At 47.4% G+C, this 25,550-nt stretch overlaps 1 protein-coding gene and 1 long non-coding RNA gene across 2 annotated transcripts; one reads left to right on the forward strand and one right to left on the reverse strand.

The window, feature by feature from the left end:
* Positions 1 to 557: 557 nt before the first annotated feature.
* LOC148125221 (uncharacterized) lies at positions 558 to 1,726 on the forward strand. The gene is made up of 2 exons (XR_015744393.1): positions 558 to 1,036; positions 1,198 to 1,726. It is a non-coding gene; the product is annotated as an uncharacterized LOC148125221 (long non-coding RNA).
* On the reverse strand, positions 1,301 to 25,211 carry PLEKHB1 (pleckstrin homology domain containing B1). The gene is made up of 7 exons (XM_026723160.2): positions 24,909 to 25,211; positions 22,419 to 22,489; positions 16,201 to 16,353; positions 13,027 to 13,129; positions 8,428 to 8,467; positions 7,265 to 7,367; positions 1,301 to 4,444 (listed from the first exon to the last, which is right to left on the reverse strand). Exons 2-7 carry the CDS (start codon positions 22,453 to 22,455, stop codon positions 4,308 to 4,310), a joined length of 573 nt encoding a protein of 190 aa, XP_026578945.1. The 5' UTR covers positions 22,456 to 22,489; positions 24,909 to 25,211; the 3' UTR covers positions 1,301 to 4,307.
* Between the last annotated feature and the right edge of the window lie 339 nt (positions 25,212 to 25,550).

Consider the following 25,550-nt stretch of genomic DNA (forward strand, 5'->3'; position numbering starts at 1 on the left):
AATTCTTTGGTCTCCAGATGGGAAGGGAACATGCCACTCCCAAATAGGACAGAGTTTCCCAACCTTGCCAACTTTAAGATGGGTAGACCTCAATTCCCACAATTCCCCAGCCAGCATAGATATAAGTGATTTGCTACTGATTTACTACAGTGATTCACTTAACCACCATAAAAATGATGACATGGGGTCTGATTCTGCTTATGAAACGCAACAATAGAAATTCCAGGCTAATTGTGATTGTTAAGTTGACGGCTGCTTGTAAAGTTGCTTTGCGAGAACAGAAGTAAACTGCAGCTATTCAGATTGTTGGCCTAGCAGGCACAAAAACAGCCAAGGAAACGGGGGGCCCCTGTGAATCAGGAAGGCTGGTTTACCACCAGTTTTATCGATTGCTTAGGAGGCGAAGGCCGGGCAGCCCAAACAGGCAACCACTTGATAGCCAGCCATCGACACCCCACCCAACCCACAAAATAAAAAGCCACACCGCCACACACCATATAAACACCACACGCAGAACAGCCCAAAGCACTTGCTCTGCTAGGGAGAAGCTGGGCTCCGGCACCACAAGTCCAAAAGCTTGGAAGACAACTCTGGTCCCAGTGACCGACCCAGGTCGGATCCTGCAATATTATCCCGGGACACGTAGATTTCGTCTTCCGTCGCGAACTAGATTTAACTGGTTCCTTTTTCCTTGTTTCGTACCCTCTTTGGTTTTACACTTTCTTCATTCCCGCATTGTGCATAGCCATGTTTTGTTTTGTGATCAGGAATAGTCTTTGAGTGCGTGTGCGTGCGTGCCCGTGCATTAGCCACCGTTTGTAAGCGACCATTTCAAGACTGATTTTTATTTTTTTTTAAAACATTCCTTGAGAAACGGCAGTGGTTAAATAGCAGACCCGTTGACTGAACGAAGCAGCTTCACGGAAGCCCCCAAAGGCCAAATGCTGAGAGGAAGTAATTGGAAAATAAACACAATTCTTTCCTTCCCTTAAACACACACGCAAACGAACAATCCTGGTGTTAACTTTTTTTTCAGGTAAGCTTTCATACTCCCCCTAATTAAGTTAAATGCAGATGAGCTTTAAATCCATTTTGGGGGGGGGGGGGAGCAGAAGCCTAATTAAAACAGCATTTTTTAAAAAAAATTGAGATGCTTGCATCTCCTTACAATGCTTATTTAAAATGAATATTCGACAGGTGCCATTTGGCGGCTGACTGGCACTGGATCGAACCAGAAGGAAAGCAACCCAAGATTGCAGCGTTGATGATGTGGAAAAACAGATAACGGACAGGCATGCTGTTGAAGAGCAAGGTTTTTTTTTTTTTAATCCTTAAATATTTTTTTCTTCCAAAATATACATTATTATTATTATTATTATTAGTGCTTTAAGCGTTCGATGGAATCAAGCCGCAAACTAACAAACTGGGATATGGTGGCTACGTAGCACGCAGAGAGAAGCAAAGCGAGGTGTGTTTGTGCTGTGGCTAAAGGGAGGCCCGGCTTTCAGACCCTGCCACAGGGATGGGATACCCTCAGGAGAGCCACCGCTGGCTTAAAAAAAAACCCTCCTCCGTCGAGAGCCACGGGGCACCGCTTCCCGGCGGCTTCCCTTGTGAAAAAGCCAGAGTTGTTTTCTTCAAACTCAAAATGACTCCATTTCGTATGCAACTCTCGTTCCGTGATGTGCCTGGAAATGTGCAGGAAATGCTCCCTCTAAACAACTAGGGAAGTCTGTGTGTGTGTGTGTGTGTGTTTTGTTAGATCCAATTTTGCCTCCTTTGGTGAGATTTTTTTTTCCCCCCTTAAAATATAAATATATTGGGTCATGGCTGTTAAGGAAAGCGATCGGTTAATCTGGAAACAAGGGGTTACCCTTGCAACCAAGAAGGATCTTGCAAGTATTTCCTGGGGTGAGTCGCAGCCCTGTTGCTGCTAGCAATTGTGATTATTTTTTGGGTGGGGGACACAGAAATCTCTTGCTGACCTGGCAGTGTTTCAGTCATTTAGCTGTGCCAACCCCACAACGGGTCTGTGGGAAGGCGGCATTTTCACACCTTCCAAGGACAAAGCAGCAACTGGGCTCCAACGGCACCTTTGCAAGCGGACACATGGAAGGAACCCTGGACAAAAATGGTCTTTTCTATTTTGGAATGTGTTACGGTTGCAATCCAGGTTTTTCTTCCCAGAGTTCACGGCAACCTACCTACCGCATGCAGAACTCTTTCCTCTTTATTTTTTTAACCCACCATACCCCGATGAGGTAGGCCTGAGCACAACTATTAGCCCCAAGTCACGGAGTGAACATCCACGGATTTGACCCCAGTTCTTCCCAACTCAGACAGGAAGCAGTCCAGGGCACCCTTAAGCACCATATTCACGGTGAATGTTCACACAGCTCATTCCTTAACCTCGAACTCAGCACTCAATAAACCAAGGACCAGGAAAAGACGGCTATTATCTCGCCGGAGGCCTTTTCCCAGGACGGCTGAGATGTGCTCCTACTCTTCGCATGCCCACTCAACCTGCGCATAGCTAAATGTCCCATTCTAGTCCAGGGGTCCCCAACCACCGGGCCGTAGACCGGTACCGGTCCGTGGGACATTTACAACCGGGCCACCGGTTTGCTAGGCACCGCCATCTTGTTTGATGAGAAAGTGCTTCCGGGTGAGCTTTTCCGGTTGGGAAGCGGCGTTTGGGTCCTGAAGGAATCCTCGTGCCTTAGTTTCATCGAAGGGGGGGTGGCTTCGAACGAAACTAAGGCGCGGGGATTCTTTCAGCACCCAAGGCAAGACGAGTCGAGCGACCGTCCCAAAGCGAAGCCCATCGACAAAGGTACCAAGGAGGAGTTGAAGGTGGCGGAGAGAAGCGGGGGACGGCTGGCTAGCTGGCCGGTCGCTCGGCTCGCCTTGCCTTGTCATGCGTGTTGATGCCGGTACCGGGCCGCGGATCATTTTGTGATGCCGGTACCGGGCCGTGGCACAAAAAAGGTTGGGGGCCACTGATCTAGTCTACATAACAAAACTTATCTGGGTTCAGCGGTCAACAAGCCAGCTTCCCTTTGGCCTGGTACACAGCGAAAGAGCAGGGGACTGCAATGGTCTGTGCGAAAGGCTTTGGGAGACCAGGCAAAGAAAGAGAGGCTGCGAAGGGAAGGGTTAGAGAAGAGACTTCATAACCCTCAGGTGCATAACAGGTGGGACGAGGCTCAGAAGAGACCCTCCCTAGCTTCTCAGGCTGTAAAGGAGATGGGGCAGAACTGTCCTTTCAGATTAACAAGTATTGGAAGGGGACCTGGGAGGTCATCTAGTCCAGTCCCCTGTACCATTCCAGACCAACGGTTGCGCAAACGGACACATAGAATGGGCTTAGCTCTGTTGGGAGTCCAGCCACGGGACGTAGCAACTCTCAACCGTAACTTCCACCATAAGAGATGGAGGAGATTGGAAGGTGGCTAACAAGGGTGGCCAAAGAAATTGGGCCCACGGGGTATGGTTTTTTTTTAAAAAAAAAAAAGCTCCCAAGATCCTGCATAACAAGGCAGTCGAGTCTGGATTTTGGTAACGTGCAGCCACAAAAAAAACACCAAAACGGAGCTTGGGTTGCACCCGTTGTGGCAACATCTCGACTTTTCTGAGCATACCCTGGTGAAAGGGGGCATTCCTGGAGAACAGCCAAGACGCCAAGAACGCCCCAACTCAACGACGTGTGAGGCACCATTGCAAATACATTAAGCCAGAAATCGAAAAAATATATGTATATATATGGAGTCTTCTTCGTGCACTGAACCTGGTTACGGAAAACTAAGCAGGACTTGTAAAGAAAAAAGGCTAACTGAGATTCCACCTCAACCAAGGATGTTATGGGAACATAGATGGTGTGTGAGGTGCAGAAAGAGAGTTTACGAAAGATTCGGGCCAGATTAAACAGATTTCCAAGCAGAGGGTCGACCCCTCCTCACCTAACCCTCTAAATTCCCCCATGGAAACGGGTCAGGATTAGCTGTCTCCCGGCCTTCCCTAGATCTGCCCCATGGAGCCTAAATGGACTGGGGAGGGCCTAGCAATGCAGCCTGGGAACTACTGGCCACGGGGTTTACTGCGCAACACAGCAGGTGCTTAAAAAAAAAGCCTTCCCGAGGATCTTGCCAAATTCCCGGGAATTTGATGTGCCAAGGGACCCCGTCCTCTTTGGTTCTCTCTCTCTTCGCTTTCGAAATGGGGGAGGGGGTCTCGCCAGGAAAAAAACGGGGTGGTGGTGGAAAGAGTCGGCCAGGCCGGTCTGACCGGTCTACCGAAAAGCCAAGGGGTCAGAACCAGCAAGGCATCCACATGAAAGAACCCAGGGCAGCCCCCGTGGCCGCTCCAGCGAGGAGACCCAGAGCCATCTGATCTCCGGAAACGCGGTGTGGGTCTTCGCGGATGATGACGTGGGTCGTTCCGGGGGCTGCGAGGGAGACAAGGAGGAGAAACGGCGTCAGGGGCTCAAATTGTTCTGAGCAAGGCTTCGTGAGACCGTAATTAATCACCCGCCTAATCCAAACGACTCTTGTTTTATTTCATCGCTGGGAATTACGTTCATTCCCAGCCCGTAATGAGTCCCGAATAGACCCTCGAGATAAGCACCCACCTTTCTCTCCTTTGAATTGCTGCCAACAACTAACGTGCCAAATTAAATATAAAAAGCCAACCGAAGTACAAAGTCCGCGCACAGCTTCAAGGTTTAATCCGAACAGCATTGCTTCCTGCAAAGGCTCCTGTCCCTTTGCTCCTCCTTTATGTCCTACGGGAGGGCCCAATCACCTCCAATACTTACTCCCAAGTCGCCCCTTTTGTCTTAACTGTTCTTGCCTTCTGGCAGCTCTGCGCATACGCACACTGGGAACAGGCTCCCGCTGTTCCTCTGCCTCGCTGCTGTCAGATTCTGGAGGCTCTGGAGTCGGCACATAACTCCCAGATGGCCCTGGCCCCATCTCTGCGTCGGACGCTGGTCCTCTCCAGACTCCCGGATTGGCCTATGTTCCTCCCCACTGCCCCCCAGCGAACCACAAATGAAGCTTAACCGCCCCCCGGGGAGGTTTTTAACTTGAAATGCAGGAACGTTCCAGACTTGTAGAGGTAGTCCTCGACTTAAAAGGCCACAAGGGAGCCGAACGTTTCTGTTGCTAAGCGAGACTGTTGTTGGGGGTTTTTTTGCCCCATTTTGGGGGTCTTTCTTGCCACGGTTGCTAAGTGCATTACTGCAGTTGTTAAGTCAGTCACGCGGTTGTTAAGTGAATCTGGCTTCCTCTTTTCACATTCCTTGTGGGAAGGTCGTAAAAGGGGACTGCATCTGTCATAAGTACGAGCCAGTTGCCAAGCACCTGAATTTTGATCACACGGGCTTAGTGCGGGATCATCCTCACCCCATGGGGGATGCTTGTAGCGATGGTAAGTGCAAAAAAACAGTTACAGGTCTTTTTTTCCCCCAGTTGTAACTTTGAACGGTCACTAAACAAACTGTTGTAGATCAAGGACTACCTCTAATTGATTTTTTTTCTTATCTCCTTTTGTTGCATCTGTGGCAATACCCAAGTCGGCCACCAGATGTCCTTTCATCCCTCAAGATGCATAGAAGCCCAAAAGGGATGGCAGATTTTGGAGAAATTGGAATTTAATACAGGCTAGCATCAGAAGGGAACAATTCAGGGCTCCTGTTGGTCCAGACAGCGGGGTAAAACAGTTCCCCTGACCCTACCCTCTGAAATTGTATTGGGTTTCCTGCTGGAGACGGGGAGGGTTAGACTAGAAGACCTCCAAGGCTCCTTCCAACTCTGTCATTCTGTAAAACAGCTGTCATGCCCCTGTCGGAATCTGATTCGGAGGAGGAGGCTGAGCAGCCAACAGGGAGAAGGGAGTGTGGCTCCGTTGGCTGTGGAGGAAACTGGGGAAGGGCAAAGTCCGGCTGGGCAGAGCAGGGAAGAGGGAGAACAAGGGAGAGGGAGATCAGAGGAAGGCCCAGGCCCATCCCCTCTTCATCCTAGGGCACGCAGGGAAGAACGGAGAAGGGAGCAACGTGGGTTGCCTGGCTTACGGGGGAGGAAAGGGCCCTGATTCCCTTCATTAGGCACAGCTGGGAACACAGTCTTTAAAAAGGGAATTTGCGCACAGCAACTTGTTGGAAACAAATCGCGAGATATCTTTTATTGTCGAGGCTTATCTGGGTTCCTGGCGTCTTCCCAACTGTGTGTGTTTTGTTGGCCTTTCAAGTCTGCAATTCCTTCTCCTGCCCTGTCCAGTTAATTGCTGCAGCGTGGTTTGTGTGGATTTTTATTTACCGTTTGTATGTACCTTATTTTGGACTGAATTTCCTCCACTTAAAGCCCGTTCTTGGGAGAGTTTTTTTTCTCCAGCCGAAGGTAACGGGGCATTGGAGGCAAAGTTGAAGGTACTAAAGCGACTCTTATTGCTTACGTGACTGTGTTGCCTTTTTTGCCATGCCCTGGGTCAGGGATGGCTAACCTATGACATGCGTGTCACTCGTGACACGCCGAGGCACTTTGACCGACACGCCTGTTGGTGTGGGGAAAACCTGCACATGTAGAGGCTGCCTGTGCTCGGCTCCAATCCCTGCTCCCCGCTTGTTGCGTGGAGGCGTGGTGTCACCGCTGCCGCGAGATCTTTGCAGCAGAGAACCAGTTTTAACCGCCATAAACGGAGGCTTGTCCGTTTCATTACCTCAGGAACGCCACAGGAGGAAAGGAGATCCGTGAGGTTCACAGCCCTGTAAGGTGGCCTTCCGATCCCCACATCCTGCACCTGCAGCCCTGAGACCAGGGAGACGAGTTTCACGGCCCTGTGTGATCCCCCCCAGCCCGGTCCGTCATAAACCAAATCATTGATATTTCTTGAAGTGACACACGACCCGAGGAAGGCTACACATTTTCCCGATTTTCGACACGCCAAGCTGAAAAGGTTAGCCATCACTGCCCTGGGTCATCACAACAGCCCTGTTTCAAGGGCCTGCAGGGCCAGTGAAGGCTGCTAAGGGGCACCAGGCTAGAAAGCTGGTTCTGGAGTGGCTCCACTTAGCAACCGTAGCAAGAAAGGTCGTAAAATAGGGCAGAACTCGCTTGTTAACGCCTGTCTCGCTTAGCAACAGAGGCGTTGGGCTCCCTTGTGGCTGCATGTTGAGGACTACCTGCGGTGGATCCCTTCTTTAAAACGGGAACCGGGACGTGGATAGTGCCAAGAGAAGGATAAACGGAGAGGAGGTGCCAAGACCTACCGACGTACGGGTTGCCGTAGTAATCTGAGCTGACATACATGGCCTGGTGCGAGTCCAGAGGTACCGTTTGGTAGTAGTCGTCGTAAGGGTCATAGAGGTGAACCTGGAACACAGAAAGGCAGTCCGGCATCAGCACCTGTGAGCAAAAAGCATCTTGGGTCCTCTTGCCTGACGTTTGTCCAAGGAGCTTCCTGTCTTTAGAGGAACGGTTCTTTTGTTTGTAGGCTATGTTACTTGTAGGCTGCTGATCTTTCTGTGGGGAAAAGTAGCCTACAAATGAAATAAGGGAAACCATAATATTCATTTCCTTGGTGATTTGTGAAAAATCCTGTCCCTTTATTGTCCAGCTTTAAATGGGTTCTAAAGATTCTTCATTCAGGAATTGACTTTATTTAGCAAAGGTTTATGGATATGACTCAGCATCAAGGTCAAGGACCACACCTCTCCTCCTCCTCCTCCTCCTCCTCCTCCTCCTCCTCCTCCTCCTCCTCCTCCTCCTCCTCCTCCTCCTCCTCCACAAATCCTACTTCCTTCTAGCCCTGATGATGTTACCACCTTGGGTCTGGAAACCTCGCAAGAAAATAACCAAGCTCAGATAGCACCAAGAATTCCATAGTCCTCCTTCTCTTCCTTCTCTTTCTCCTTCTCTTTCTCCTCCTTCACTTTCTCCTCCTCCTCCGCTTTCCCTTTCTCCTCCTCCTCCTCCTCCCTGCAAACCCAATTCCCTTCTTGCACTGATGATGTTCCCTACTTGGGTCATGAAATGTCTCCCAAGAAAGGAATCGGGCTCAGAGAGGATCGAGAGTCACAGAGTTTAATCCTGAGTTATTCACATTTTCTTCTATCAGGGCATTCAATAATGTTGAGCATGCTTCTCCTTCTTCTCTTTCTCCTTCTCCTTCTCCTCCTTCACTTTCTCCTCCTCCTCCTCCTCCCTGCAAACCCAATTCCCTTCTTGCACTGATGATGTTCCCTACTTGGGTCATGAAACGTCTCCAAGAAAGGAATCAGGCTCAGAGAGGATCGAGAGTCACACCGTTTAATCCTGAGTTATTCACATTTTCTTCTATCAGGGCATTCAATAATGTTGAGCTACACGCACACACACACACACACACACACACACCCTCTGCCTTCAAGAAGAAGCCACAAAGCTGTCTCACCTGGGTTGCTTTAGCTTCCAAAATGGCCATCTTCCAGGCTCTGTGGACAAAAACAGAAAAACCAGGTGAGCCCCACTTGTCTCTGCCAAAGGGAAAGTGATGGATTTTCTTTTTAAAACCCCTCATATCAGCTCCTTTCATAGCAGTTCCTGCCAGAATAAAACTATGGGAATCTTGCAGGGGGTTGGTCCAAGATCGGCAACTGACTCACACTTATGACGGTTGCTGCATCCCAGGATCCCTTTTCGCGACCTTCTAACAAGCAAAGTCCACGGGGAAGGCGGATTCGCTTAACGACCGTGTCACTAACTTAACAACCGCAGTGATTCACTGAACCATGGTGGCAAGGAAGGTCGTAAAAATGAGGCAAATTCCTCTTGACAACGGTCTCCCTTAGCGACATAAAACTGAGCTCAAGTGGGATCGCAAGCCGAGGATTAACCTGTGTTCCTGGAGCCGTGTTTCTCACCGTTGGCAACTTGAAAAAGTGAGGATGTCAATTCCCAGAATTCCCCTGCCAGCATAGCAGAGCATCAATAGCACAGCTGGCTGGAGGATTCTGGGAACTGAAGTCCACACATCTTCAAAACTGTCAAGGTTGAGAAACACCCGTAGAGAGTCTCCTGCTTTTGAGCGGGGAGTGAGACTAGCTGACCTCCAAGGTCCCTTCCAGCTTTAGGATTCTATGTAAGTCTTATCCATTGCAGCCGTTTTTCTGTGGATGGGATCCATGACAGTCCCACCAGCAGGAATCTTAAGTTTGAAACCCCTGGGCTGGTGAAGCTCTGCACTAAGAGTTGAAAGTGTTCCTCAGATAACTGATGAACAGAGTTGGAAGGGACCTTGTAGGTCATCTAGTCCAACCCCACCACCCAAGCAGGAGACCCTACACCATTTCTGACCAATAGCAGTCCAGTCTCTTCTTGAAAGCCTCCAGGGATGAAGCTCCCACAACTTCTGAAGGCAACTTCTGTTCCATCGTTTGATTGTTCTGTCAGAAAATTTCTCCTTATTTCTAGGTTGAATCTCTCCTTGATCAGTTTCCATCCATTATTCCTTGTCTGGCCTTCGGGTGCTTTAGAAAACAGCTTGACCCCCTTCCTCCTCTTTGGGGCAGCCCCTTAAACATTGGAAGATGCTCTCCTGTCTCCCCTGGTCCTTCTCTTCCCTAGACTATCCAGGCCCAGTCCACCGTAGGTTTTAGCCTCCAGTCCCCTCATCCTCCTGGTTGCTCTTCTCTGCACTTTTTCTAGAGCCTCAACATCTTTTATATAGTGTGGTGACCAAAACTGGATGCAGGACTCTAGGTGTGGTCCTTACTAAGGCTTTACAGAGTGCTTTGCTAAAGAGGAGGTGGGAAAGTAAAGATCTTTCTGTCAACTGACATAGGTGGGAACTCTCCTCGAGGGAGATTATCGTGATCCTGGCTTCATCGTGGCCTCAAGGTCACCGAAGGCTTTCAAATCACCTTGAGTCATAGGTCTAAGCAGGATTAGCCCAGATGTCACCCTCCTGCCACCTCACGTTAGCCCTGGAGAGGGATCAGCGTGCCAAGATCTCTGTTGCTGCAGAGATTGCAGAGATAATGAAGGGACCCATTTGAAGTCATCCCCTCTTGAGCGGGTTGTCAGCCTTGCCAGGTATTTTTCTTTCAGGTATCGTGCAGCACATTCACATCATATAGGGAAAATAGGATCAGTTTATTGTCCAAAGCACCAGATGGGAGGTCAAGAAGCAACGGATGGAAATGAACCAAAGAGAGAAGCAACCTGGAAATTAGGAGGAATTTGCTAACAGTGAGGACAATTAACCAGTGGAACAGCTGGCCACCAGAAGTCGTGGGCGTTCCCATCACGGGAGGTTTTTAAGAAGAGACTGGACAGCCATTTGTCTAAAATAGTATAAGGTCTCCCGCCTGAGGAGGGGGTTAGACTAGAAGACCTCCAAGGTCCCTTCCAGCTCTGTTATATTTCAGTAAAAAGGAGTAAAATATCAAACAGAATATAAAATCTGAAATCTTAGACTATTACAGATGTATATCTGAGTTGCAAATACACGTAGTCTTCAGCTTGAATTCAACCCCAAATTTCTGTTGCTAAACGAAACGGTGAAGTGAATTTCACCCATTTTATAATCTCTGTGGCCACAGATGTTAAGTAAATCATGGCAGTTGTTCAGTTAGCAACCCGGTTGTTAAGTGAATCTGCCTTCTCCGTGGACTTTGCTTATTAAAAGGTCACAAAAGGGGAGCACATGACACACACACACGGGAACACTGCAAGCGTCATAAATAAGAGTCAATTGCCAAGCGTCTGAATTTTGACCACGTGGCCATTCAGGATACTTCAATCATGGTTGTAAGTGTGAAAAACGGTCATAAGTCACTTTTTTCAGTGGCGTTCTAACTTCAGACTGTGACTAAACGAACTGAAAGTCGAGGACCATAATTGCGCCTAAAATTTCTGTTGCTAAGTGAGACGTTTCTTAAGGGCCAACTTTGAAAAACCCTGCACTAAACTACGATTGGTTTTGGCCAGTTTTGTTGTTGGTTCGCCGGCAGCAGGTGCAGACGGCTGAGGTCCCGGAGAGCGAGGACTCGGATGAGGGGCCTGCGTGTGATACAGGGATGGGGCCAGGACCCTCAGGGAGTCGAGTGCGGCCTTTGGAGACGGTGGAGGCTGGCAGCAGTGAGGAAGAGGCCCCTGAGGAGCCTGTGCTCAGTGCGCATGCATGCAGGGCTGCTCAAAGGAAAGAGCAGCTGCAGCAGCATGGGCGACTCGGGAGTAAGGCTGCAAGGTGATGGCCCCTCCCTTAACGGATAAAAGCCAGCTGAGAACCCGGAGTTCTTCGCAGGAAGCAAAGACGTTTTTGCAGTCAAGCCTTGTGGACGTTCAGAGTATCTTGGTTGGTGTTTGGAGATTCTTTGTGTTTGGAATATTTCTTGGCAACTTTATCGAGTGTTCTTGGCAGCCTTGCACCACCTTGGCAAGGCTCGTTCTTATCAGAGACAATTAGTTTTTAGTAGCATTTTACTGTGAATGAACGGCATTCACAGAGAAGCATTATAAAGGTTTTGCTTTTTTCTCCGTTTGGTGTTTGTTTGCACTGAACGAGGCTTGGGTCAGAACAAGTTCGCTAAATGAACCCACAAGGGCATGAACCCAGTGCCATGCTAAACAAACATCCAGTCCTTAGAATATATTATTATTCCTATTCCTCTTATTACAAGTAGTTCTCAACTTACAGCCATTCATTTAGTGACTGTTTGAAGTTGCAACGGCACTTAAAAAGTAATTTAGGACCATTTTCAAACTTAATGACCGTTCCAGCATCCCCACAGTCACCATGATCAAAGTTTGGACACTTGGCAACGGGCATCTATTTATGACAATTGCACTGCCCCGGCGGGGTCAAGTGATGGGACCTTCTGGCAGGCAAAGTCAATGGAGAAGCCAGATTCAATTTACAACCCTGTAACTAACTTTAAAACTGCACTTAACAACCAAGAAAGGTCAAAAAATGGGACAAAACTCATTTAACAGCTGCCTTGCTTAGCAACAGAAATTTTGGGTCAGTTGTGGACGCACATGGAGGCCTACCCTTAATCAGGAGTGAGATTCAAATTTCTTAACAACGGGTTTTGTGGGTGTGGTTTGGTAGTCATGTGACTGGCTGGGCACGGCTTGTATGTAAATATTGTAAATATTTATGTAAATATTGATTTTTTTAAAAAAAAATAGAGCAACTTGTACCCAAAATCAAGCAAAGCAGGCAGGCAGATTGAGTTGCTCGCAGAATCACAGATTCATTCAGAAATCTATCTATCTGCCATCGGCTACCTGAGTCTGCACTGAAAAATAGAAGCTTCGGTCCTAAGGAAGGTTCAGCACAGAAAAACAGCTGATGGTCACGGTGGGGGCGGAAATGGAAAAATAGCAAGTTAGCGGGCAAGTTTGATAGTGAGCATGTCGGGTAAGGAGTGAGTAGGAGGGGAGGAAGGAGAGGGGACAGCCAGTGGTACGATTTGCCGGTTCTCTGAACTGGGCAGTATCGTAACAACCGGTTCTATAGAACCGGTCCGACCAGGTAGAATTCCACCCCCGCCCGTAACGATTCTGTTAAAAGTTTTCACATTTTTTCCAACACAAAAGTCACGCCGTTCCACAGAGAGTCCCAACTCCAGCCCTTCAATCCTCTCCATCCTTTTTAGGAGAGGTTTAATCTGGATATCTTCCCTACACCTTTTCCAGAAATGTAAGATCACGCTGTGGTGGATAATTTCTAGCCTGGATGAAACCAGAAATCCGGAACGTTCTTTTCCTCTGGTTTGTAATAACCTCCAAACCACGAGATGGAAATTTTTTTTCTTTCAAGAGCGCTGGTGTCCTCCCTGCAGAGAGCTTTGTGTTCCCAACAGGAGCTCCCCAAAGGTGTAGCCGGCGTAAACAACCCAAATAAATAACATTTAGATGAAGGAACCAAACGGAGGCGCCTTGAATCACGAGGTGCTCGTCACAAAAAGGGCTCAGGGCTTCAACGCCAGGCTGGTGGCCGCCATCTTGATTTTTCTAACCTTTTCCTTGAAGACCCACAACTTACAACGCATCGTCTTCGCTCTCGGCACACAGCATGGTCTTGGGGCCATCCCTTTGCACGACGCACATCAGGCACTCCCGAGTTTTCCCTTCTGGAGGCTGGATATCTAGAAAGGCAGGAGAGGAGACATAAAGCAGGCGGGTTTTCTTTCAGTTTCTATCCCAAGTTTCTAGACCTCAAGATCTCGAGCCTTGGATAGAGCTCAACAGCGGGCGTGTTAAGGAGACTTTCCCCCTCATCCTGCCTGCTCTTCATTAAAGCTGGGTGGGAAATGATGGTCAAAATATCATCGTCTTCGTTTAACGACCCTCACAATCCCTTGCGGGGTGAAGTCTGAGCAACTGAACGGAGCTGAGTGTTTTAATGGCCGGATGCCCTCCCTGTCATCAGTACGGAGTTTTCTTCAAGCCACGATCATAAGTGCAAAAAAACAACAACGAAAGGTCATGTGACTTTCTGCAGTGCCGTCATAACTTCAAACGGTCACTAAATGAATTCTTTGTAAGTCAAAGACGACCTGCAGTTTAAAAAAAAATAGACGTTGCCCGTGGTGGTGCGTGAGTTTTGAAAGCAGAGAGCGCCTTCCCCCCGCGCCCCATGAGGAATGCTGGCCAAACGTCTCTAAAGCCATCCTCGTTTTGTCCATCGCAACCCAAAGAGAGTCGCCGCGTAATGAGGACCTGAGGGACGAGTTGGCGAGATAGCTCCTGAGTTGCCGAGTCACAGCGAAACAAAACAGCAACGTGATTAGGAGGAAGCGTTGGCGGGTGCCCCACGGAGACCCCACTAAACTCAAACAAGAGCTGTCACGCTGACCCCAGAGGACCAAAACAAGGGTCTGTCTGTCTGTCTGTCTGTCTGTCTCTCTCTCTCTTTCTCTCTCTCTCTCTCACACACACACACACACACACACACACAGAGGTTTGATGCCTCCCAGGAAAAGGTTCCAGAGAGGCTGAAAAAAAACAAGTGAAGACACGAGCTCTTTCCCAAATCCAGATGCTGGAAGATCTGGGAGGAGAACATCCTGGATAGTTTGCCGGAACGAGCTTGGAAGACAGGAGGAAGATAACCGATAATCAGAGTTGGAAGGGACCTTGTAGGTCATCTAATCCAACCCCCCCTCCCCCACCCAAGCGGGAGACCCTACGCCATTTCTGACAGGGTAGTCCAGTCTCTTCTTAAAAGCCTCCAGGGGTGAAGCTCCCACAACATCTGAACGTCCTATTCTATTCTATTCTATTCTATTCTATTCTATTCTATTCTATTCTATTCTATTCTATTCCTTCCCTTCCCTTCCCTTCCCCTTCCCCTTCCCTTCCATTCCATTCCATTCCATTCCTTTTCCTTCCCTTCCCTTCCCTTCCATTCTATATTCTGTTCTATTCTATTCTATTCTATTCTATTCTATTCTATTCTGTTCTGTTCTATTCTATTCTATTCTATTCCCTTCCCTTCCCTTCCCTTCCCTTCCCTTCCCTTCCCTTCCCTTCCATTCCATTCCATTCCATTCCATTCCATTCCATTCCTTTCCCTTCCCTTCCCTTCCCTTCCCTTCCCTTCCATTCTATATTCTGTTCTCATTCTATTCTATTCTTCTATTCTATTCTATTCTATTCTATTCTATTCTATTCTATTCTATTCTATTCTATTCTATTCTATTCTATTCCCTTCCCTTCCCTTCCCTTCCCTTCCCTTCCCTTCCCTTCCCTTCCATTCCATTCTATTCTATTCTATTCTATTCTATTCTATTCTATTCTATTCTATTCTATTCTATTCTATTCTATTCTATTCTATTCTTTTTCTCTTCTACATCCTTTCATTCATATTCCATTCCATTCTTATTCTTATTCTGTGCTTTTTTCCCCCCTTGTTCTAGGGCTGTCATGTTAAAACCTCAACTGAAACCGCACAGGGTAGTCGAAGGACGGAATTAAATCTGCCTCCCAACAGGAGGACTCCGTCAAAGAAGTCGTGCCTCACAACCGCCGTCATCAGTTGCATCACACCCATGCCAATAAAAGAATTCAACCAGAAATTGGGAAGATCTGTTTGCAAATCTCTCAGGCGAGGCTGGGAAACGGGCCCTCGGCATATAAGCCAAACAGATGGCCGGAGAAAATGGTTCCAAGGCCGCCTTCTTGGATAAAATCCAGATCTATCTCTCTCTCTCTCTCTCTCTCTCTATATATATATATATATATTTGCAGACCAAACCCAGCTGGGACCGTTACTTCCCGCAAAGTTTTTTCCGCTTGGATGCCCATCAGGCAGCCAAGCGAGATGAACACACGGCTAGGAGGTTATTGGACGGTGCCCATCGATATCCTGGAATTCACACACACACACACACACACACACACACACACACACAACGAAGGAAGCTAGAATCAGCTGGAGGCTGGCGGACAACTGGCCACTGTTCCTTTAGCGCTGCTGGCGGTTGTGTTGGAGTGTCGAATGAAAGAATTTTTTGTTTCGTCTCGATGTGTCTCTCCATTGTGTAGGAAGGGGACATTTGGGGTGATTCGGCCCCGCACCGCCAGGACCGCAAAAAAAAAGAATGCAAACTTTTCCATCACCATGAATGGTGCCCCCGTCGATGAAGGTTTTTAAGAAGAGACTGGACAACCATTTGTCTGGCATGGTAGAGTCTCTTGCTCAAGCAGCGGGTTGGACTGGAGGACCTCCAAGGTCCCTTTCAACTCTTGTTATTCTGTTATCTATTATTCCCTTATCTGTTATCAAACAAAAAAGGGAGAGGGGTCCCTTCAGAGCCCCCCCAGTAGGTCACTTCAGACCCCCCCAAGCTGTGTGTGTGTTTGTGTGTGCGCGTGCGTGCGCAAACACGCACACACACAGCAAACTAGATGCTCAGGCTAACTAACAAGGGCTTCGTGAGGTAAATCAACACAGTGGGAACATCGTGAGGTAAAGAGAACAAACCGAAGGGGGGAAAAAAGGCGGGAAAAAAGGGAACCTCCCCTTCCACAACCACAGCAACCAATCATGGCGCAGATTGCCTCACGCAGAAGCCAGCCCTCTCCAATCAGTCGAATACAACCACTACGACCTCCGCTCCACCTACCTAATTTAAGCATTGTACATCTATCCTCCAAGCAGTTGCCACAGCCTTGAGAACACGAAACGTAACTTTGTGAAAAAGATCCTACTCACCGCGGCATTCGCGGCCCGTCCTGACGTCTCGGCAGTTGGATCGGATGTTAATTCTACCGTCCATTTCACGGCCGGTATCATCTTGGTAGTAGACGAGGCTGCCGTCCGCCCACAGCACAAACCAGTTCCTTTTCCAGCGTCGCAGAATCGAACCTGCCGTGGGAGGAAAAAATAAAAAAATTAAGAAAAATTTGGAAATACTACAGCAGTCCTTGACTTAACGACCGTTCGTTGAGTGACCAAAGTTACATCGGCACTGGAAAAAAAGCAACTGATGACCATTTTTCACTCTTACAGCTTCCCTCATGAGAATGTGATCAAAATTAGGATGAGGTTAGCTCACATTTATGATGGTCGCAATGTCCACGGTGATCCCCCTTTGCGACGTTCTGACAAGCAAAGTCAACAGGGGAAGCCAGATTCACTTAACGACCGTGCTACTCACTGAACAACTGCCATGATTCTCTTAAGAACTGTGGCAAGAAAGGCTGTAAAAATGAGGCGAACCTCACTTAACAACTGTCTCACTTAGCAACATAACTTTTGCGCTCAATTGTGGTCATAAGTCGAGGACTATCTGTAGACAGTGATTTTCGTAATATATCCAAATACAAAATCAGAACGTTGGAAATGTAAAGAAAAAAGAAGAAACGTTCTTTCACGTGTGGTGGCTATGTCCAAAAGCTAGAAAATATTGGACGAAGATAGAAAGAGGGCTACAAGAGATTACAGATAGATAACAAATAGAATTTAAACCTGAAATACTCTTTTTTTAAAAAAAACATAGATTTTTATTGTGTTTTCCACCAATACAACTCAAATCATAATCACATTTTCAACAGCATTTTGACATCTACAAATATCTACAAATCTATCAATAACTATTATCAATTATCTTAATCAGTAACTGCTTATATTCTTATATACTTTACATATTTATTTTTTAATAGTTACAATAATGCCATCTTTCATTCATACAGTGCGCGACAGGGTATCTATATCTTGGGCTCACATAGTATTTTTTTAACCAATATCGCAATAATCACATTTTCTTTGTAAATCATGAATCATTTTCTTTTTTTATTTATTTGTGCCGTTGTGACTTTGAATGGTCACTAAATGAACTGCTAAATGAAGTCGAGGATTACCTGTAAGTGCTGGCTGAATGCACCGTTTTAGAAATGGTCAATTCTGCCCAACTTACATCTTACCTGCTTGTAAATAAACCGCTTCCTGGCCTATCGGTTATTGTTATTACCCTTCAATGCTTAAGCACTTTAAAAGCTCCAACTGGGTGAGTCAGGCTGATGCTCTTGCTTTGAATCATCACACGGACACGATTCCTAAGGGAGCTTAATTATTCACCTTTTGATCCAATGTATCATTATACTATCCTGTCATTTCCTATTTGGATTTAGGAAGCTGCCCACCCACTAGCAATATATATATGTATGTATGTATGTATGTATGTATGTATGTATTTGTTTTCTGAGGTTCTCTGGGTATTTGTATGTGGATCTTTGGTTGTTCGGGTTTTCTCCCGCGTAAGATTCGAAGTATCTAGGCAACGTTTCGATGAAGTCTCATTCATCATCTTCAGGCTTCAGTATGTATGTATGTATGTATGTATGTATATATATATATATGTGTGTGTGTGTGTGTGTGTGTGTGTATATATATATATATATATATATATATATATATATATATATATATATATATTCTAGAAAGCTCCCAGACAACAAGAAAAGAAGAAAACAAATTAAAAGTGATTATAAAACAATCCAAAACAGATCGCAGATAACAATCAGAGTTGGAAGGGACTGTTGTGGTTCGCCAGCAGCAGGTGTGGACAGCTGAGATCTCGAAGAGGGAGGACTCGGATACGGGGCCTACGTGAGATGCAGGGATGGGGCCAGGACCATCGGGGAGTGATGGTCAGAGCTTGTGGAGGCTGGCAGCAGAGAGGAAGAGATTCCCGAGGAGCCTGTGCACAGTGCGCATGTGCTCAGGGCTACTCGAAGGACAGAGCAGCTGCAGCATCACAGGCAACTCGGGAGTAAGGCTGCAAGGTGATGGCCCCTCCTTTAAGGGATAAAAGCCAGCTGAGAAACCGGAGTTCTTTGCAGGAAGCAAAGACGTTTTTGCACTCAAGCCTTGTGGATGTTCGGACTTTCTTAGTTTGTGTTTGGAGAATCTTCGTGTTTGAAATATTTCTTGGCAACCTTATCTAGAGTTCTTGGCAGCTTGCACCACCTTGGCAAGGCTTGTTCTTATCAGAGACTATTAGTTTGAAACATCCTTTTAACCGGAAGGAACAGAATTCATGAAGAATCATTAACAGGTTTTGCTGTTACCTCCGTTTTGTGTTTGTTTCCTTGGAACAAGGTTTGGGTCATCTAGTCCAACCCCCCGCCCAAGTGGGAGTCCCTACGCCATTTCTGACAAACAACTCGAGTAATGTCGTGCCAGCCAGAGTGGCGCCATCTAAAAAGGACAGTCTACATACAAGGGATCCTCGACTTACAACTATTGGTTTAGTGACCGTTCGACGTTTACAATGGCACTGAAAACAACAGTGACACGACTTGTTTTTCGCCCTTATAACTCTTAGTGACACGGTTGTTAAGTGAATCTGGCTTCCCCATTGACTTTGCTTGCCAGGTGGGATCACATGACCCCGGGACACTGCAAACTGTCATAAATAGGAGTCAGTTTCCAAGCGTCTGAATTTTAATCACGTGACCCTGGGGATGTTGTAATGGTCGTATGGGTGAAAAACAGTCGCTTCGAACGGTCACTAAGCGAAGCATTCTAAGTTGAGAACTAGCTGCACTGTGGAGAACCGTGAAATTCCCAGGTATAAGACCTGAGATTGAAGAAGAGTCGGTAGGAAATTGTATTATTTTTCTATAATTTTTATTAAAACCTTGAAGGAAAAAGGGGAAAAAAAGAGAGTAAAAGAAAGAAAGAGAAAGAAATCAAAGGAAAAGCAAAAGGGGACAAAAAAATGGAAAAGAAAGAAGATAAGATAGAAAGAAGAAGATTATATCTAGAAATGCAGGTAGTCCTTCACTTAATTGAGCCCAACATTTCTGCTGCTAAGCGAAACAGTTCTTAAGTGAGTTTTTCCTCATTTCACGACCTTCTTGACACACTTGTTAAGGGAATCCCTGCAATTGTTAAGTTAGTAACACCGTTGTTGAGTGAATCCAGCTTCCACGTTGACTTTTGCTTGTCTGAAGGACCTAAGAGGGTATATCACCTGACCCCGGGAACTCTGCAACCATCGTTAAGTAGGAGTCAGTTGCCAAGCCTCCGAATTTTGATCGTGGGACCACAGTGGGGAGGCTGTAAGGGTCTGAAAAAACGGTCCTAAAGTCACTTTTTCTCAGCGCCATTGTAACTTCTGGACGGTCACTAAAACAAACTGTTGTAACTCGAGGGCTTCCTGCAGAGTTTATCTTCTTTCTTTCGCCGTTCTCTTCTTCTCATCTTTGCCTGCTTCCTTTCCTTCCTTCCTCGAGCGAAAAAAGGTTCGGCAGCGGAGGTGAGAAACAAAGAGGCGTTTGCAAGAAACTGCCGATGTTGCAAAAAAAACCCCCCACCAACCCCACAGCCAGGTTGTCATCCGACACACTGCAAACTGGAGCCTGGGCATTGATTTCCCGTCAACTCTCTCCTCCGAGGGCTTTGGACCCCTTCCAGTTCCCCATTTAAAACCCCACGATTGACCCACCCAACCTTCACAAGGGCTGATCTGGTGCAAGAAGAGACTGCAGAGCGGAAGGGGGGTGGGTTTTTTTTTTTGGAACTGAATGGCAACGCCTTCTGGAAGAATCCAAGTTGGGAAGCTTTCAGTTTAGTTTATTGTCATTGCACCTCGTTTGCAACCTGGAATTAAATGCCATCTTCGGTGTACGTTAGAACTATACAAACAAAAACACAAGCGCACATCCTTCGCAATCTGTGCAATTGAATGAGAAACCCCTGATATCGCATGAATATTGCCCTATACAGTAGAATTCAACAGAGTTACTTGCCCTGGCATAGAAGCTGTTTTTCAGCCTATTTGCTCTTGTTTTTATTATCCTGTACTGTCTGCCAGATGGTAATAGTTCAAAAAAAATGGGTGTCCAGGATGAGATGGATCTTTGAAGATGAATGTTTTGAACTTTCTTAAGGCAACGGGAGAATGTTTTGTACTTTCTTAAAGCTCTTCCAAAGAGGGCATTCTATACAATTGATATTGTGTTAATATTGCCCTATATAGTAGAATGCAATAGAGTTACTGCCCTGGGATAAAAGCTGTTTTTCAGCCTGTTTGTCCTTGTTTTTATTATTTTCCTGTACCGTCTGCCAGGTGGTAATAGTTCCCCCACACCCAAAAAGGTGCCCAGGATGAGATGGATCTTTGAGGATGTTTTGAATGGAGGGATAGAAGGAATGGGTGGATGGAGGGAAAAGAGATGGAAGTTAAGATTCCGGTTTCCGGCACTCGCACGTGAGCTCCTATTCCGGCACTCAGTGCCGAAAAGGTTAATCACCACTGACAGAGGCCATAGGTAAAATATCCCAAAGGTGCTTGTTTTTTTTTTCTTTTCCCAAGAGCAACTGGACTTTCTGGTTTTTCTTTGAAGACATTTCGCTTCTCATCCAAGAAGCTTCTTCAGTTCTGACTGGATGGTGGGGAAGGGAAGGATTTGCACTCCTTGCAGACAGCTGGTCATTTGCATCCTTTTAAAGGGTCGTTGAGGCCACTTGGAGGTTTATCTGTCTCCTCGGGGTCACCTGAGTGGTGCAAATGGTTCTTGTTGTCTGCAGTTTTTCCTCTCTGGAAATCCATTCCTTGCTCCCAGGCCATTCCTTTTTTTTTTTTTTCTTAAATAGATTTTATTGAATTTACAGTTTAAAAACACATCAACGGTACATTTACAAAATAGAAAGAAAACGGCTGGGGGGAAAGAAAGTAAACACCTGGCCTAACACACCGGATAAAGGCCGGTTGTGGGGAAGAGAAAGGATATAGAGGGTAGAAAGTACAATTAAAAACGAGCGATATCTTTTTGCGACAGTCTGTAAGGATCATTTCTCTTCGTCCTATCCAATCTACTCCTCTTTTCCATTATGTTTAAGTTACTCTATATCATTTACACAATCTGTCTCTGTGTAAGCCAATTATACCATAAGTCCCAGTTGTCGTAAAATGTTGAGGACTCTTTGTTTTTTTTAAGGCTATCGTTAATTTATCCATTTCAGCACACTCACACATTTTCTGAATAATCATTTGCTCTGAAGGTGCATGAGGTGATTTCCAACATTGAGCAAACGCTAATCTAGCCGCAGTTAGAATATGGATTGTTACATATTTTGTCTTTTTGGATAAATATCTATCAGAGATCCCTAACAGGAAGATCCCACGCCATTCCAAGGGAGTTCATCCCAAATTGTATAGCTAAAAGTCTGCAGAGATTCTCAGCCATCCAGGCCACCGTTGTCCCAAAGGTGCTTTTTCTGGGGACAACTGGACTTTCTGTTTTTTTTTTCTTTTGAAGACAAAACCTTAAGTCTCAAGTATTTGTGGGTTTCCAACCTTTTTCCGCACTCCCTGTTCTTCACCCCATCCGTTCTGAGCTCTGTTTTCCTTCCTCTCTGCTATTTACAATGTTCTTTGCCTTCTGAACCAGCACGCTGAACAACCCCAGCGACAACTGTGGCAAGGAAAAGTTGCCAAAATGGGGCAAAACTCACTTTAACAACTGCCTGGCTTAGCAATTGTCGTCGTAAGTGGAAGACTTATGTATCTAGTCTCTGTGTTTGCTGTAGTGTGGATTGTAGAATTCAAGATGGCGGCACCTCATTCGCCCACATTGGCTTTTCTTCGGCCAACCATTATTGTTAAGAGCAGCCTGATCGATCGAAGACAGGATGGGTGGTGGGTGTCGTGTCGAAGGCTCCATCAGGTGGGGACTGGGGCATTCTTTGTGGTCAGAAAACGTTTATTCGTCCCTGCTATTTTTTATTCCTTTCCTTCCCATCCTTCTGGAATTTCCATCGAGCCACCCATCCAAATACAAACCCAAGCTGTCTCTGCTTAGCTTTTGAGATCAGCAGTGGCCTCCCGGCCTCCCCCCGAACGGAAAAACCACCCTGGCCAGCAACCTCTGAACGAAATTCCGACTGCAACCCACGCGAGAGAAATTCCCAAATCAACTTACTCTGTCTCCAGAGCCAGCCGCATTTCAAGAGAGCCATCTTTGCGAAGCCTTTTTGTCCTCCGCCAAAATATCTGGATCGAATATAAGAAGAAGAAAAAACAAAAACCGACGAAACAAAAACCAAAATCCAGATGTTAGGAATAGGAAACCATCAAGCTGCCCTCCATAGCATCTTCTTGACTTCCGAGCAATTCCCAAAATAATTTTGTTTTTAGCTAGAGGTAACACTGTAGTCCTATGCCAGTTTCTGTGAGAAAATCGCGGTCACAGGGCTGCTAAATATAGACCCAATTCTGTGCCAACCTGATCTCTCTCTCTCTCTCTCTCTCTCTCTCTCTCTCCTTCTCTCTTTCTCTCTGTTCCCCACCCTCTCTTTCTTTCTCCTTTCTCTGTCTCTCTCTCCCCTCTCTGTTTGTCTCTCTCCTCTCTCTCTCTCTCTCTCTCTGTCTCTTCTCTCTCTCTCTCTGTCTCTCTCCTTTCTCTCTCCCTTTCTCCCCTGTCTCTCTTTCTCTCCTCTCTCTTTGTCTCTCTCTCGGTTCCTCTCCTTTCTCTCTTGGTCTCTCTCTCTCTCTCTCTCCCTCTCTCCTTTTTAAAAAAGGTTCTTCCTGAATATCCCCGTTATGTAAAAGGCGGCAGAAGGGAGAGATAATTCATATCCCCCAGCGGGATTTAGAGATTAGCGCTTGCATCTGTCTTGATCTGAATCCCTTTGGGGTGTTTTGGGGTTGTTTTTTTTGCATCGGGAGAATCCAGGAAATTCCTGAAAATTCTCCTGTTTTCCCAGGCTGGGTTTTTATGCTTTTGAGTGGTTGTTTTTTTGCAAGCATCCCTATTCTGGGTTTTCAAAGGCTGTTTCCCGTAATGTAATGCCCCCTGCCAGGACCGTGTAAACACAGATCCAGGAACAGAAGCCAAAAGGGAGTAACGCCACCCACCCGTTCCCCCATTCAACCGCCAGAGGAAAGAGACTTTTTGAAAACATCTCCTTCTGCTGTTCTGCCAGAGCCACACAAAAAGAGACTTAGAATTTCTGCAAGAGGCACACAGGGCACCCCAAACAAACCGCTTGATAAGGCCTCCGTGAGGCCACACTTGGCATGTGGCGTCCAGGTTTGATCAGCACAATGTAGAAAAGATGTTGAGACTCTGGAAAGATTGCAGAAAAGAGCAACAAAGAGGATTAAGGGGATGACTGGAGGATAAAACATACGTACGAAGAATGGCTGCCGGAATTGGGTATGTTTAGTTTAATGAAAAGGAGGACTAGGGAGAACATGAGCAGTCTTCCAATATTTGAGGGGGGGCTGCCCCAAAGAAGAGGGGCCCCACTTAATCTCCAAGAAGGCAGGAGAAGAAGCAATGGATGGAAACCCATCAAAGAGAGAAGCAACCTGGAACGAAGGAGAAACTTCCTGAAAATGAGAACAATTAACCAGTGGAAGGACTTGTTTCCAGAAGTCGTGAGCGCTCCTATCACGGGAGGTTTTGAAGAAGAGACTGGACATCCATTTGTCTAAACTGGTATAGGGTCTCCTGCTTGGGCAGGGGGTTGGACTAGAAGACCTCCAAGGCCCCCTTCCCATTCTGCGATTCTGCCTCTTCCCCAGTTTCTACAACCTCCTAAGTGAGCCTGATTCGCATCCAGACCAGTCACAGAAGGGAACAACCTCTTGAGACCTCAGCTTTGGAGTCACCCCGCCCCCAACTCCCCAGCGTTTCTCCTCGTCTTGAAGACAAATTGGGTCCGTTGGCAAACAGAAAGTTTGGGCTGCCCTGAAAAAGGGCCGAACCAAGGAAGTCCCTGAGAACGTGCAGAGAACCTGCCTAAAGAGTCAAATCCAGAGGTGAAACTGCAGGAGAGGAGAGGCCGAACAACTAGTAAGAGAGGCCCACGACAAACAAACATTAGGGGCACAATGTGTCCATGACAAACGTTGGGGGCAGGTGAGGACTATTTGGAAGCCTAAGGGTGCAGGAAAAAGGATTTAATAGCACATGGGAAACGTTCCTTATCCTGCAGGGAAGCCTAAAGTCGAGATCAGAGGTGAAGATGCAGGGCAAGGCCGTTGGATTTGGAGCACAAGGGGTGCAGGACAAATATTAGTGGCACAAGGGGTGCATCGTGGGTCCAGGAAGGGTACCCTAACTCTGGGGGAAGCCAACCCCGTTTCTTCAGCCCCGAGTGCCTAAGAGTTACCATCCAAGGGAGGAAGGCAGGCAGAGAGAGAGACAGGTGTCTGGAAAGGGTCCCCGGATACTCTCCAAAGCCGGCGGGAGGAGACCCTTCCCCGCTGCTTCTGGACTGACCAGGGGCTGGTTTGGGCCCCACGACTGTCTACACGCCGTCCCCATTCAGACAACCCCCCCCCTGCCCGCCTGTAGGGCCGGGCTGGCTCCGGGGCTGCGGCCGGACAGAGACGGTGCGTAAAGGCGCAGAGAGGGAGAAGGACAGGCGGGGATCCCGGCCGCTCTGGAACCTCTTGAGCTTACCTGGATTGGGGAGCCCCAGGGAGGGCTGCGCTACGTCTCCTTCCTCCTCCTCCTCCTCTTCCTCGGCTGCCACCGCCGCCTCCTTGCCCGGCAGGCCAGCGATGGAGCTGCAAGCGCCGGCGGCGGAGCTGCCTCCCGTCCCCTCCGCGCCCTCCAGCTGGCGTTTGACGCGGCCTGCCGGGAGCGATGGGCTGGGCTGGGCAGGGCTGGGCAGGGCAGAGGCGGCTGGGCTGGGCTCCACGGGCCGGAGGAGGCGCCCGCGAGCGAGGCAAGCAGGCGGCGGACCCTGCCCTGCGCTGGGCTGGGCTGAGCGCGCCCTCGCCAGGATGGCAAGAGCCGGAGATGCCCAGCACCGTGCGCCTTTGGCACATGTCCGCCCCTTCTGACCCATCATCCCCAGCCTGAGGAGGAGGCTGAGTCTCGTAGCCGGCTAGGAGAGATGGGGAGCATCTTGTGAGTTTCCACACGGCAAACCCCCAATTATGCAACCCTGTTTTAATTCAGCTAACCGGGCATTGTGAACTCTGTCTGGTGCCATGTTTTTTGTTTTATTTTACCTAAACACAACATAAGCAAGATGTCATTTGTGCAAGGCAGTTCACTTCACAATCTGAGTTGAAAACGGACAGGCTGAGAACAGCT

This window comes from Pseudonaja textilis, chromosome 7 (genome assembly GCF_049901715.1).
Source record: "Pseudonaja textilis isolate UNSWEBS1 chromosome 7, rPseTex1.2, whole genome shotgun sequence".
NCBI lineage: Eukaryota > Metazoa > Chordata > Lepidosauria > Squamata > Elapidae > Pseudonaja > Pseudonaja textilis.

Coding starts and splice junctions, on each gene's coding strand:
- PLEKHB1 (XM_026723160.2), bottom strand. CDS start 22,455: ATGGCTCTCTTGAAATGCGGCTGGCTCTGGAGACAGA. Junction 8,468..13,026: donor GAGAGCGAAGACGATGCGTT/GTAAGTTGTGGG, acceptor TTTTGTCCACAG/AGCCTGGAAGATGGCCATTT. Junction 7,368..8,427: donor TGGAAGCTAAAGCAACCCAG/GTGAGACAGCTT, acceptor TCTGTGTTCCAG/GTTCACCTCTATGACCCTTA.